Source organism: Ursus arctos, unplaced genomic scaffold (assembly GCF_023065955.2).
Source record: "Ursus arctos isolate Adak ecotype North America unplaced genomic scaffold, UrsArc2.0 scaffold_7, whole genome shotgun sequence".
NCBI classification, from domain to species: domain Eukaryota; kingdom Metazoa; phylum Chordata; class Mammalia; order Carnivora; family Ursidae; genus Ursus; species Ursus arctos.
This window is the reverse complement of record NW_026623089.1, coordinates 27,364,855-27,378,601: the sequence shown is the minus strand read 5'-3', so window position 1 is coordinate 27,378,601 and position 13,747 is coordinate 27,364,855. Positions and strand designations below refer to the sequence as shown.

General features: G+C 45.9%; 1 protein-coding gene across 3 annotated transcripts in view; it reads right to left on the bottom strand.

The window, feature by feature from the left end:
* Window positions 1-258: 258 nt before the first annotated feature.
* Window positions 259-13,747, bottom strand: part of PKD2L1 (polycystin 2 like 1, transient receptor potential cation channel) — a 128,539-nt gene continuing 115,050 nt past the window's right edge. For all 3 annotated transcript variants that reach the window (XM_057308579.1, XM_057308578.1, XM_057308580.1), the window contains 13 exons: window positions 10,016-10,143; window positions 9,303-9,556; window positions 8,097-8,321; window positions 7,696-7,924; window positions 6,847-7,017; window positions 6,483-6,664; window positions 6,047-6,167; window positions 5,122-5,220; window positions 4,814-4,935; window positions 3,436-3,562; window positions 2,531-2,649; window positions 2,157-2,280; window positions 259-1,176 (listed from right to left, as the gene is read on the bottom strand). In XM_057308579.1, the coding sequence (XP_057164562.1) occupies window positions 1,003-1,176; window positions 2,157-2,280; window positions 2,531-2,649; window positions 3,436-3,562; window positions 4,814-4,935; window positions 5,122-5,220; window positions 6,047-6,167; window positions 6,483-6,664; window positions 6,847-7,017; window positions 7,696-7,924; window positions 8,097-8,321; window positions 9,303-9,556; window positions 10,016-10,143 (2,075 nt within the window). In that variant the 3' untranslated portion in view covers window positions 259-1,002. The remainder of the gene's footprint in view (window positions 1,177-2,156; window positions 2,281-2,530; window positions 2,650-3,435; window positions 3,563-4,813; window positions 4,936-5,121; window positions 5,221-6,046; window positions 6,168-6,482; window positions 6,665-6,846; window positions 7,018-7,695; window positions 7,925-8,096; window positions 8,322-9,302; window positions 9,557-10,015; window positions 10,144-13,747) is intronic.

The following is a 13,747-nucleotide window of genomic DNA, read 5'->3' as shown; positions in this document are numbered from 1 at the left end:
GGGCTACCTTACTCTCTTCATCCTGAGAACCAGTTTCCCTAGGTCACTGTCTCCAAACTCTAAATGGTACAGTCATAATGCCCACCATTTCAAATCATTCCTATGAGCCAGAAGTTCTTATTTCAGCTCCTTCACATTGTCACTGCTTGTACTCTACACCTCCCAGCAGGGATGAGTGCTCCAGCCCAAGTACAACAATGGTTCATAGCTCCAGCCTCTCTTCCCCCTACAATCCCAGAAGCAAATGCAAAGTCCTGATTTTTCTAAGGATTTTTATTGCTAGTCACCAGAGAAACCCATATTGTCCTTTGCAAGAATAGGGCCAGAGCCCACCACATTTGATTCCAAAGATCTCTGAATCCTGAAGACTTTTCTTTGTCTGATTCTCCTCAGGCTCCATCTATGTCCCTGTTTACAGCCCTGTCAGTTCCCGGTGTTCAGTGGAATGTTAGGAGTAGCCTCCTCAACTGAGCCTTCATGGTCTTTGCCCTGGATGGAGGGGTCACTCCAATGCCTCTGCAACATTGTAATCTCCACACATGAGAAAGTCTCCTCTCCTCCAATGCTTCCCCTTCTCTTTCACCTGGAAACTCTATGGAGAAGACAAGAATCCCATGGGTGCTAGCAGCAGATCTCTGGATGCACGAAGGATAAGATTCACTGGCAAATAGGAAGACATTTAGATAATGCTGCTCTCTTGGCTTCTAGTTTTTTCACAAATCGTGGCTATCCAGATGCCAGGTGCTAGGGAACTTAACCCTCCCTTCCTTTACTCTGTTTGTTATTAACTTTTTTTTTTCATCACAGCAGAGCTGGGAGCACGGGGAGTGAGGGGCCCCATGGGAAATGTTATCTCAAAGAGCTACACAGAGCTACATGGCTACATACACAGAAACACTGAGTCACAAGCCTAAGCATGATGCAAGCTACACGTAGAAACGTTGGTTCAAGAGGCCGAACACAGGGTGGTACTCAGCAGCAGCAGTGGAGGGAACTGCTGTCCTAGAAGTGGAGGGCATGCCCCGAGGAGGTCTCTGGGGAGGCAACGAAAGAGGAGCCTGCTGTCTGATGCTTTACGGCCCCTCCCCCACCACAATCCTGTCCACCCTGGACTCCCCAGGGGGCTGGAGTCACAGCTGGGATTGGCTGCAGGTGCTCCCAAATGCCTTGATCCCCCTGTTGGAAGAAAAAGGGAAGGGTCATTTGAAGGAGGAGTTTATGTCCCATTTCCTTTTTTTTTTTAATTTTTAATTATGTTATGTTAGTCACCATACAGTACCTCCTTAGTTTTTGATGTAGTGTTCCATGATTCATTGTTTGCGTATAACACCCAGTGCTCCATGCAATATGTGCTCTCCTTAATACCCATCACCGGCCTATCCCAATCCCCCCACCTCCCTCCACTCTGAAACCCTCAATTTCTTTCCCAGAGTCCATAGTCTCTCGTCGTTCATTCCCCCTTCTGTTTACCCCCCCTTCATTCCTCCCTTCCTTCTCCTACCGATCTCCCTGCTATTTCTTATGTTCCATAAATGAGTGAAACCATATGATAATTGTCTTTCTCTGCTTGACTTATTTCACTTAGCATTATCTCCTCCAGTCCCATCCATGTTGCTGCAAATGTTGGGTAATAGTTTTTTCTGATGGCTGAGTAATATTCCATTGTATATACGGACCACATCTTCTTTATCCATTCATCTGTTGAAGGGCATCTCGGCTCCTTCCACAATTTAGCTATTGTGGACAATGCTGCTATGAACATTGGGGTGCATATTGTCCTTCTCTTCACTACATCCGTATCTTTGGGGTAAATACCCAGTAGTGCAATTGCTGGGTCACAGGGTAGCTCTATTTTTAGCTTTTTGAGGGACCTCCACACTGTTTTCCAAAGTGGCTTTTATCTAGAAAATCTGGATTTGATTCTTCAACCTCAGACTGTCTCCTGGAGGCCAGGCAGCCCTCAGGCCAGAGCAACCAACTTCAGGCCTTCCCTCCACCCCTTTCCTTCCACTCAAATAATGACTGCTATGAACACATTGCCCCAGGAGCCTAAAAACAGGCTCTTTCAAAAATGTTTTGCCTCCACCCACTGAGTAGAAAAGATGGTAGAGTTCAAAAGTGGGGAACCAAGAGGAACCAGGTGAAGGGCCACTCACCATGCCTGGGGAGGAAGCTAGCTGCCCCTTCCTCTCCAGCATCTTTAGCTTTGAGCCCACGGCATCCACCTGGGACATGACTCCTTCCAGGACAGTCTCCAACTGAAGGACTCTCCTTGTGAGTCTGCAGGATTTGAGAGAGATCGAGGGAGCAGAAATATGCGTCTGTGGGGCTAAGCGTCTATAGGGGCAGGGGAGCCATTATGGTCTGTGTCTGGATGGGTGCAAGGAAGGTAAGGCCCAGCCTTGTAGGGAGAATTAAAGGGGGGTAGAGGTTCTCCCTGGTCTAGGATGGAAAATTAGAAGTTTGGGGGGAAAGGCTCAGGGTAGGACATTACAAACACACTCAGTCCTGGGCTCCTGGCTGCACATACGTGTAGAATTCTTCTCCTGAAACCCAGCCACCTGCTCTGGTAGCCTCTGGACCCGACTCGCCTGGTGGGCTACTCACAATGGACTGGCCCAAGTCCTCAATCTCTGCGTTGAGGGCCACCTGATCAGGAAGTCAGAGAGGAGAAGATGACTCTGGGAATTAATCAGTTCCTCTTTCATCACCTGTTCTCATGGGCTTCCCAGAACAGGCCCTTGGGCTCCAGTTCATGCAATTCCCCTTCCCTCTCAAACTCTAGAGATAATAGGATCAGTGTGGTGGTGCTGGACACAAAGCTGGACCAACCTCTGGGAGGGAATCACCCCCCACAGAAACAAAACATGAGCTCTTGGAAGCCTTGATTAATGAGACCCTCACTAGAAGCCAATTCAGTCTGGGAAAGGAAGAACAGTACCAGAATTCCTGCCACTTTCCCTCCTGTCTGTCCTTGGTTTTTGGGTCAACACTGGACAGGGATGAAACAGGCACAGCAAGGGCAGCTAAGGATCTAGGTTTGAAAGTCCCAAGGAGAAGGCAAGTCCTCAGAAAGAATTGTCAGGGATTCTCAGGTAATTGATTCTTTCCCCCTAAGACTGTGTTTTAGAGCAGTGGTTCTCAACCTTGGAATCACCTGGGGAGTTTTTTAAAGTACTGATGTCTGGGTCTCTCACTCCCCGAGAGATTCTGTCTAGAGTATGTGACCTGAGTATCAGGATTATTTGACTCCTCACCCCCACCCCACCAGGGTATTCTAATGTGCAGCAGTTTGAGAACCACTATTCTAGAGAGTTCTTTCCTACTCATCTATTGAAGGATTTGCAGTTTGGATTTGTGTTCTGGGTGTGTTGGCAGGGAGAGAAGAGTGAGTGGTTTTCTTTCACTGCCTCTCCACCAACCAGCTGGGCTCACCCTCTTCTCCTCCAGGTCCTGTTGCATTTGTTCCTGCTCTTTCTGGTCCAGGATGTGATTCCCGTCTTGATCAAACCTGGTGAAGGCGGCTGTGAGCTCAGTGATTTCATGCTCTGCGTGCCCAAGTCTGAGGAAAACAGTATGATGAAATGACTCCTGACCTGCTGTGGCTGTGATCTCTCAGTTATGGACTCCCCATGTTTTTTCCAGACTCTCTGACCCTTGCTTTCTGGGAAAGAATGGGACCACGTGGGAAAGCCAGGATCTCCAGGTTCTAGCAACTTTACCCCCAAGAAATTGTTTTGACCTGTGTGTTCCCTCTCTTAGTCTGCAGACTAGGTTCAGGCCTTCCTGATGTTCTATAGGAATTATTGCAAAATCTCTTTGCCTCTAGATAATCCATCCCCCACTCCCAACCCACTGGCTTCCCCTTCACTCCCTACCCCTGAAATCCATCCTCTAAAATGCAACTAGAGTAATTAATCTTTCTAAAGTGCAGGCCTAAATACACCCCTTCTCTGTTTAAAATCCCTCCTGGGCACCCTATTCTTTGGATAGATTGGTGATATTCAAGGCCTTTCCCAATGTAGCCCTTGTTCATTCCTCCAGTCCCATCTCCGGCTATGCCCCACTTTTATTTGATACCTTAGCAATGCTTAGCTGCTTATTGTTCCTATACATGTTGCTCAACTTAACACCTCTATGCCTTTGTACATGCTTTCATCTCTTCTTGGAATGGACTTCCCCTGCTTGTCTACATGTAGGCTATTCTCCTCCTGTAGATAGTCATACATCACCTCTTCCAGGAAGCCTTCCCTTAAGCTCAAAAATAGAATTCAATACCCTCTTTACTTTGTGCTCCCTCTCTTCTAGTCACTTCTTTGTTGAACTTGTTCTGTGATTCAGTTTATTTGCTTTCATGTGTATGAGCTGCTGCAGGACAAAGACTTTGTCTCATTTAATTGTGTGTCCTATTCAATGCCTGGCTCACAACTGGTGTTCACAATGTATTTGTTCAGTGTCTGTTCATACGTTTAACTGGGAAACGGGGAGGCTAACAGAATAGGCCAGTGTTTATGGGGGGACACAGAAACAGCTACAGAGTTTTGTGAGAGTGAGGAATGTGTGTAATGATTACATTAGTCATAAGAGTTGTTCAGTAAAGTCCAGGATGTTCTAGAACATGGTTAGAGACCTTTAAACCAAGGGCACAATTCTGAATATCAGAATCAGAGATCTATAGGCCAAAGTCAAAGGCCAAAAGCCAAGGTCAGAGGCCCATAAGCCAACATCACAGTTTTTTAGGTAAAGGGTATTTGGTTGAGTGCCAAGGACTTATAGACCAATATCAGAGAAGGTTGGATCTCTGGTTGCTCACTCCCTCAAGGTGTTGGTGAAATCCTCAAATTGGATCTCCTGCTCCCCACCCTGCAGGACCTTCTGTACATCTGAAACCCGTTCCTTCCTCAAACGCAGCCTCAGTAGGGTCTTGTTGTAGCCCTGGAAGAGAAAAGGAAACAGGTACCAGTTCCCACAGGCTTCTCATCATCCCTTGCCCCCTTTGGTAAGTCAAAGCCACACAAGGGTGGGCACTGGGCCCTATACCAGTCAGGAACAGACCAGGGCACAGAGCCTTGGACCTGGACCCTGATGCAGATGTGTGGTTCAAGGAGACTGAGTGGTTACCTGTTTCAGGAGGTCAGAAATTTGCAGCTCATCCTTCTGTCCAGCCAGCTCTTCCTTGACCTCTGAATATGTGTCATTGATAATGGCCAGGAACATGTTCTGGAGATAAAAGTGGGGACCTGGGCCTTCACCCCCAGACCCACTAACAGTATTGAGCCCACTAACCCTACTAATATCCCAGACACATGTTCTAAAGGAGCCAATGCTTTCAATTGCAGCTCTGCAGCCCACTAACCCCCACATCTCAGGGTCCCCAGACCCCCGTTCCACACAGTCCTGTTAGGGATGGATCAAGCTCCCTCATCCACCTGCTATCCTCACTCAGTTGCTTTGCAGCAACCTGACTACAATGATACCCCATCATACGCAAGAGTTCACCTCCATATAAGGCCTGACCAATCACTGAGAGTACAGTTTTGCTATCTTTACCATATAACCTCAATCTAACCCATCTATTTCCAACCATAATCAAATAAAGAAACCTGCTGGCTTTCGTAATAAATATTAAACCCAGATCTTTCATAGTTGGCAGAGAGAAAGAGAGACTATAAAGTGATAGTGATAGAAATAGCCAGAGATTCCTAGAGGAAGGAGAGAATAGATATAGAAGCTTCTAGATTCAACCACTTCTCTTCATGGGGCACTTTTCTCTCCCTTTCCATCCTTGGAGAATAGAGGTTTCATTTTACTGAAGGAGCCTGCAGATTCCCTTATACTCTGCAAATCGCCTGGCTGTGCTGGCAATATTGAGCACATTAGCCAGCTTTCAGGAGACCCAGACCCACACCTCATTCTCCACCCATGATTTGAGACACCCATCTTAATCTTGAGTACAGAACATGGTGGGGGGCAAAACCTCACCCTCGGGTCCTTTATGTCTCCACCCCTCAGGCTCCCAATTCCCACCTCTCAGAGGGACCCTCACCAGGAGCACGAAGAAGACAAAGAAGACATAGGTGACAAAGTAGGCAGGTCCCAGGACGCGGTTGGCATTGTCAATAGCGTTGTAGTCAAAGTCCCCAAGGATGATCCGGAACTGAGTGAAACTGAGAGACCAGGGTCTAGGCTTCATCTGGAGCCTAATCATAACCCTGCACCCTGTTCACACCCCCAACCCACTTTCCTAACTACTGCTCTTTGGTGAACTCAGACAGACCTCTCACTGAACTTCCAACCTGACAGAGACAGAGCGAGGCACAGAGATACTTTAGCATACACAACAGAGCTTCTGGAGATTCTCACACAGATGCTCTAACCACAGACACACCTGCACACATACACCAAGCTTCCCCAAGGATACACACACCCACAGAGCTGGAGGGCGAGGGGCCAGGGAGGAGTGAAGGGAGCAGGACACACACATGCACTTGATGAAAGTGCTAAAGTTTTCCACTTGGGTTCCAAAAAGCAGGTAGCCGAGTTGTGCATAGGCGAAGAAAACAATGAAGAACATGACGGCGAAGCCCAGGATGTCTTTGGCACAGCGAGCCAGCGTGGAGGAGAGCTGAGTCATGGTTTTGTTGAAGCTGATGTACTTGAATATCTGGAAGGGCCATGTTGAACCAAGCAGTGAAGGAAGAAAAGAGAAAAGCTTTGAATAGTCCACTCCAGGGGCCTGTGGATGTCGCCAGAGTTGCCAAACCAGACAAGGAAAATGAGACAAGGACCGAGGAAGGGAGAATGAGTGCCCTCAGGTGTTGCTGAGGATGAGAGGTCCCAACATACCTTGATCCAGGCAAAGAAGAGGTTCACAGCATTCATGTTGTTGTACTGTGTCTGCCAGAAGGCGAGGAACTCAAAGTCGGCATACATGTTTGGCTGCTGCAGGAGCTTCCCCATCAGCCGATTCACCTCAAGGGTTCGGAATATGTGGAAGCCCACAGCCACAATGGAGAGCTGTCATCACAGGGGTCAGAGGTGTTAGAGAAGTCAGGATCTCAAAGGAAGTTTAATGTAAGGTCCTAGGGGAGAGCTGGGGTAGGTAAGTCAGGTGGGGAGGAAAAATCCTTGCCTTCTGAGTTGTTGACTATTTCAGGTTCAAATGAAACTGAATAGGATGATTGGGGGAATGTCTTAAATCCCAAGGAGAAGGCTTTGGAGCCAGTGGTAAATATGTAGATTGTAAAGGATCACAGAGAATTGGAGCCAAGTAATTTTATTTCTCCTACCACTTCCTAGCCTTGGTCAAGAAATTAATGTGTCCTGTTAATAGGAAGAAGATGAAGAGGTGGAATATTTTAATAGAAGAGAAGAGAGAAGGTAGGAGTTTCAAAGGGACAGGTCATAAAGGCAAAAGACAGAAGAGGAAAAAATAGCGAGTACATAAAGGAAAGGCGATGCCTGGATCACAGATCAGAGGGAGAGGGCACGTGGGAGACAGGGTGCTCCCAGGGGCTGATCCAGGGGAACACCAGCCTCTGGCTTTGCGAGCTTTAACACAGTGATTTGAGTCGTAAAGAGGCGAGGACACTCCAAAAGGAAGAACTTGGAGTCCCTAAGTCCCTAAGATCTACCCCAGGGTAGATCTCCTTCCTCCTCCTAATATATCCCAAGTACAAGATATCTGTCCCTCACCAAGATAACCACCAGGTCCAGAATGTTCCAGATGCTGCTGAGGTAATGAAGCCGGTGGATGTGGAGCTCCAGGATCTCCTCTACCACATAGTAGAAGATGAAGATGCAGAAGATGATTTCACAGCCAATGATAAAGAAGTCCCAGTTGCTGACATAGCGGATCAGCTTAACCGTGCGGATTTGCCAGGATGGAATGGCACCTCCTGTAGCTGGAAACTCCACCACCAGTCTGTGGAAAGAGGGGGAGATATCTGGTGAAGCCTGGACTGGAATAGTTCTTCCTATCCCCTCTCCTCCACACCCCCACCATAGGGTATAAGTTTAAGGAAGGGTCTCAAGCAGAGAAGGGAACCAGGAACCATGGATGAAGGGAAGAAGGGAAGAAGGGAAAGGGGACCCACCTCAAAACACAGAAAAGATTGATGTTGGCATTGTAGACTGAGAAGTCAATGAAGACCACCCGAGTGCCCCTGTCTAGCCATAGGCCCTCCTGAAGGTCCTGGAGTGCTTCTGCACTGGCCTGTCGAGATCCCGGAAGGTCCAGATAGTAGCCACCTCCACTGTAGCTTGTCAACCGGCCCCAGTGAGAGGAGCCCCCAAGCTCATCCTGTGAATGGTATGTCCACCTGTCACAGAAGAAGCCATCTGAGCAGAGAGGTCTGAGCCCGTCCAAAAGCTGATCTCCCAAGGCAGTGAGAACACTTTATGATTGCCTGGGCTTTACAATGTCATATATATTATATATACATATCACATGTAATATATATTTCATATATATTATCTTGTTTGATATTAACAACTATGTGAGAAAGGAGGGTCAATATTATCCACATTTGAAGATGAAGAACCTAAGACTCAGAGATGTCTGAGATAATCCAGCTAGTTAGTTGCTGAACTGAAACTCAAATATAAAGCTCCTGATTTCTCATGATGTCTCCCAAAACTGTGGATGACAAACCCATGCCCCACTTTTGACCCCAGACTGAGTAGTCCCCACTAGGGAAACAATCCAGAAAAGACCCTTTCTGCTCTTGTTGTGCACCTGGCTGTTTTACCATCCCGATTCTCTGTTCTGTCCACAAATTTCCTCCTCAGGCCCTTCCTTCCTTCCTTCCTTCCTTCCTTCCTTCCTTCCTTCCTTCCCCTTCCTTCATATCCTATCCATCCTTTTCCCCTTTCTTTCCTAATTCTTCATTCATCCTCAACCCTTGCTGTTTCCCCTATCAGGTCCAAGGGTCTCACTCTTCCAATTACGACTTGTGTGGCAACATCAGGGTTTCATCCATTCTCCATACCCCTACAAACATCTGGACAAAAAAGGATGCTTTCTCTGGCAGGACTGCCTCCAGAGTAGGGCAAATGTGACTGCGATCTGTATGTGGAAACGAGTCTAGAGGCTATGGCTCTGTTCGCTAATGTACCTTCTCTGTTCCTGAGTGACCCAAACCAAGATATCCGAATAGTCACAGATGGCACTCAGAGAGATGCCCCCCACCCTCTGCTCCCCCAAGGCTCTTCAAGACTAAGTGGAAATGGTTCCCAAACCTCAGGACGGTGTCAGGCTCAGAGAAGCAAGCCCGGCAGCATTGGTGGGGGGACTCACTCACGCTGTGCCATTGAGAGGCCCAAAGGGGAGTTGCTCTTCCTTGTCTGGAGAGTAGACGTTGTAGCAGCTCAAAATGTCCTCGTGGAAGTCCTCATGCACCACACAGGAGTCATTGCGGACCCTCAGCTGCCGCAGCCTTGGAACCCCCAGCAGCAGGTTCTCATAATAGATGAAAGAGTGGGAGCCGTGGCCCAGGCTCTGGTTGTTGTACCATTTGGTCCAATATAAACTGTCCAGTAGTGGGCCCTGGGCAAACTAGACCACAAGCTGGGTTGAGGTTGACTCTGCCTCATCCTGACCTTTATTCTTGGAATGACTTTTGCCTTCACTCCTTGACCCCTCAGCTTATCTCTAGTCTGCTTTTGTTGGACTCCTCATCTGACCCATAAACCTTGACCTGTTCTTGACCTGATGTGGTGCTACTCTTTATTTAAAATGCATTTTGAAGTTCAGCCTTTCCTCTGACTCTCAAGACTAGTTTAACTACTGGGTTGACTCCCTGATCATCATCACAGTCTCTCATCTACCTTCACCTAAACTCTAGTCTAACCCATTGATTGTTGCTTGACCCTTTGACTCATCCTGGTCCCGGAATGACCTGGTCTCTGGATATGGCCTGGTCTACTCTCTGACATTCCTGAGCCCCGGCCTGTGGCTTTATGCTTCAGGCCATTGAAAAGGAGAGGGGAGAGGTAGAGGGGATCTCATACTCACATCCCAGAAGTCCGCCATGCTGCTGATGGCCTGGAAGGAGACTCCAGTATCTGATGAGGTATGTAAGAAGAGCTCAGACATCACTTTGGTGTAATAATAGGCACTGGAGCTTGTCATTCCGTAGGTCACTAGAAACCAATCCAAGAGACTGTGTCCTGCTCATTGTTTCCCATTTCCACTCTCCAGAGGAGACAGGAAAGCCCATATGCCCTGGGGCCAGAGATGCTACCTAGATGGGATCCCATTGGATGGACCTACCCTCTCCTAGATTTGGCTGGGGAGGCTAATAGGACTTTGGGGAAACCAGGGAATATATTAGGCCACAAGGTCTCCTCCTCTCCTCTCAACTTACCTCAGAAAGACTGAACGCCACTCAGAAGCTGTCTCTTGATATTGCTATTCTGAAAATTCACTTTTCTCTTCCTAAACCAGCTTAACTTCCTAGTTCTTATTCCCCAGAACCAAGATATCTCCACCTTCTGCATCGGGCAGTGCTTCATTTCATTTGTCCTCTATCTATGCCCTTGGCAAAGTACCTCCGAATTCTGGAGTACTCCAAGGCCCTGGCCAAACACCTTGCAATGGAGATGTGGTCTCCTGGACTTGGAGTCAGTGACTCCACAGCAGTGGGAGTAGGAGGTAGGCATGACACCTCTGGCCCCAGGGCATCCTGATGAGCACAGTTGTCTCCTGGGGGAAGGAAACTCAGCATCCCCAGATCAAAAAAAAAGACCTGACCTTTGCCCTGAAGAACTGACTCTTCCTTAACCACGCTAACCCATACACCCAATCTAAAGTAGGGCTGTCAAGGGAAGCTATAAGTTTTCTAGTTAAACAGCAGTATTTGAAGAATATAAGCCATTTATTTTATAGATCGTCCCTCAATTTAGATTTGCTTGATGTTTCCTTGTGTTTAAATTCAGGTTATACATTTGGCAAAGAATCGCCAAAAAGTGCTGTGTGTCCTGCTCAGAGCTTCCTATCAGGAGGCCACATTGTCTAATTGTATCATTACTAGTGATGTTAACTTTCATCTCTTGATAAGGCAGTGTCTGCCAGCTTTCTTCAATGTAAAGTTATTTTTTCTCTTTGTAATTAATATGTATTTTGTGGGGGGAAATACTTTGAAACGTTCTATTACTCATCAATCTTTCACCTACTAGTTTAATACCCATTAATGACTTTTGCCTGATTATTACGACCATGATTGTCAAGTTGTGATTTTCTCATTCCATCATTCCTTCTGCATTTGTTAGTTAGCATTCTCCTTAGGGAACTTTTCCTTCTTCCTCATTTAGTTTAGTCATTTATATATATCAGCACGAACTCATGGATTCTTGTTTTTTCTTTTTTCTTTTTTTTTTTTTAAAAGATTTTATTTCTTCATTTGACAGAGAAAGACAGCCAGCGAGAGAGGGAACACAAGCAGGGGGAGTGGGAGAGGAAGAAGCAGCCTCCCAGCGGAGGAGCCTGATGCGGTGCTCGATCCCAGAACGCCAGGATCACGCCCTGAGCCGAAGGCAGACGCTTAACGACTGAGCCACCCAGGCGCCCCAATTCTTGTTTTTTCTATAGTTTATAATTTGTTAGTATTATGATATTGTTACTTAATTTTTTAGCCAAGTCACGCAAGATAAAGAAAGACTAAAGAATTGTTCTGGATTTAAAAAGACTGAAGAAACATAAAAACTAAATGTAATATGTGCATTTAGTTAGGATTAAATCCTGGGTAATAATTTTTTTTCTTTTACTATAAAGTTTATTAGTGGAATAATTGATGAAATTGTAATAAGGTTTGTTCATTAGATGATAGTATTGAATCAATGATAATTTCCTGACTATAGTAAGAGAATGTCCTTGTTTTTAGAGTTACATATTAAAGTATTTAGGAGCAACAGGGCATTATGTCTGCAATTTATTCTCAAATAGTGTGTGTGTGTGTGTGTGTGTGTGCGCACGTGCGTGTGTGTGTGCGCACGTGCATGTGTGTGAAGAGAGAAAGAGATTGGGAAAGAGAACAATAAAAGAAATGCAAGCATGGTAAAATGTACATATTTGGGAAATCTGGGTGAAATATATATAAGAATTCTTTTTATTATTCTTGCAGCTTTTCTGTAAGTCTGGAATTACATCAAAAAAAATTAAAGTAGGATTTGTCAGTCTCTTGTAAGCAATTCTCTTTAAGAATTTTCCTTTTCAGGGACGCCTGGGTGGCTCAGTAAGTTGGTGTGTCTGCCTTCGGCTCAGGTCATGATCCCAGGGTCCTGGGATCGAGTTCCGCATTGGGCTCCCCACTCAGTGGAGAGTCTGCTTCTCCCTCTCCCCCTGCCCCTGCTGGCACGCGTGCGTGCACTCCCTCTCTCTCCCTCTCTCTCTCTCTCTCTCTCTCTCTCTCTCGTATGTGCGCTGTGATAAACAAAATCTTAAAAAAAAAAAAGATTTTTCCTTTTCAAATTTTGGGTCACATTTTCTCCTACCACCCCTGGGTCTCATCCATAGTCCCGTAGGAAAGAGGGACTGGTGAGTGGTTGTAGATCAGACACAAGCAACATCACACTTTTCCAGGGGAAATCGGCAAAGAAGGAAGCATTATGATTTCACATTTCCCGATTCCACTCTATTAAGTCCAAGAAACAACTTTCTCTCTGATTCAAATCTGTGATTACCTGCCCTTAGTACCTGAAGGGCTCATACTCAACTTTTCCAGATCTAGAAAATGGATTGGAAGTCAAGCTCTGTCTTCTTTTTTTTTTTTTTCAAAGATTTTATTTATTTGACAGAGAGAGACATAGCGAGAGAGGGAACACAAGCAGGGGGAGTAGGAGAGGGAGAAGCAGGCTTCCCACTGAGCAGGGAGCCCAACGCAGGACCCTGGGATCATGACTGGAGCCAAAGGCAGACGCTTAACGCTTAACGACTGAGCGACCCAAGCGCCCCAAGCTTCTGTCTTCTAAGAGCCCACCACAGAGTTAGAAGGATGGTCAGTGTGCTGAATTTTTCCTGATCCCAAAGGCTGATTAAATCGTTACAGCTTCTGGATGGCCACTAGGTGGTACCCCTTGCTGTATCTTTTTCTCCTCCAATTCTCCAATTATAAATTACTACTCAGAGTTAACTTACTCTGAACTGGTTGTCAACCATTATGGAGGCATAACATCTTTGATTATTACCCAAGATAGTAAAGATTTGTATTTTGAGAAAAATTATTTCACCTGGTCAAATGCCCACTGACACTCAGAAATTCAGTATTCTTTGTAACTTTTTAATCGAAGTACATGCAAACAGAAAAGACCAAGAAACTATTTTAAAACCTTCTGAATTAAGGTTTATGCCTTGTGTAGTACCTATTCAATACCTTCCCTCCACCCAAATACCTTCTCTTCCTTGTTAATTCTTATTTCAGCAAATTTTCTACTTTGTCTCAAGAGATGAGCGGTGCTTAGCCCCCCCACCTCTATGAAATTCAAATTACTATTTCTCATACCCCAAATTGATACTCGGTAGAACATATTATCAGTCTACCAACCTGATTATTCTGAAGACACATTTTATATTCATTAAACAAACATTACTCAAAGTCTAACATGTGTGAAACACCTTACTGGGTCATTGGTTTCTATCCTTAAAAACTTCTATTGAGAAAGATGTCCCAGAATGAACTTTTTTTAGTACATCTTTAACATTTAAAATCGAATTATACAGAATAGAAGCTTTTCATAGTATGCTGACCTA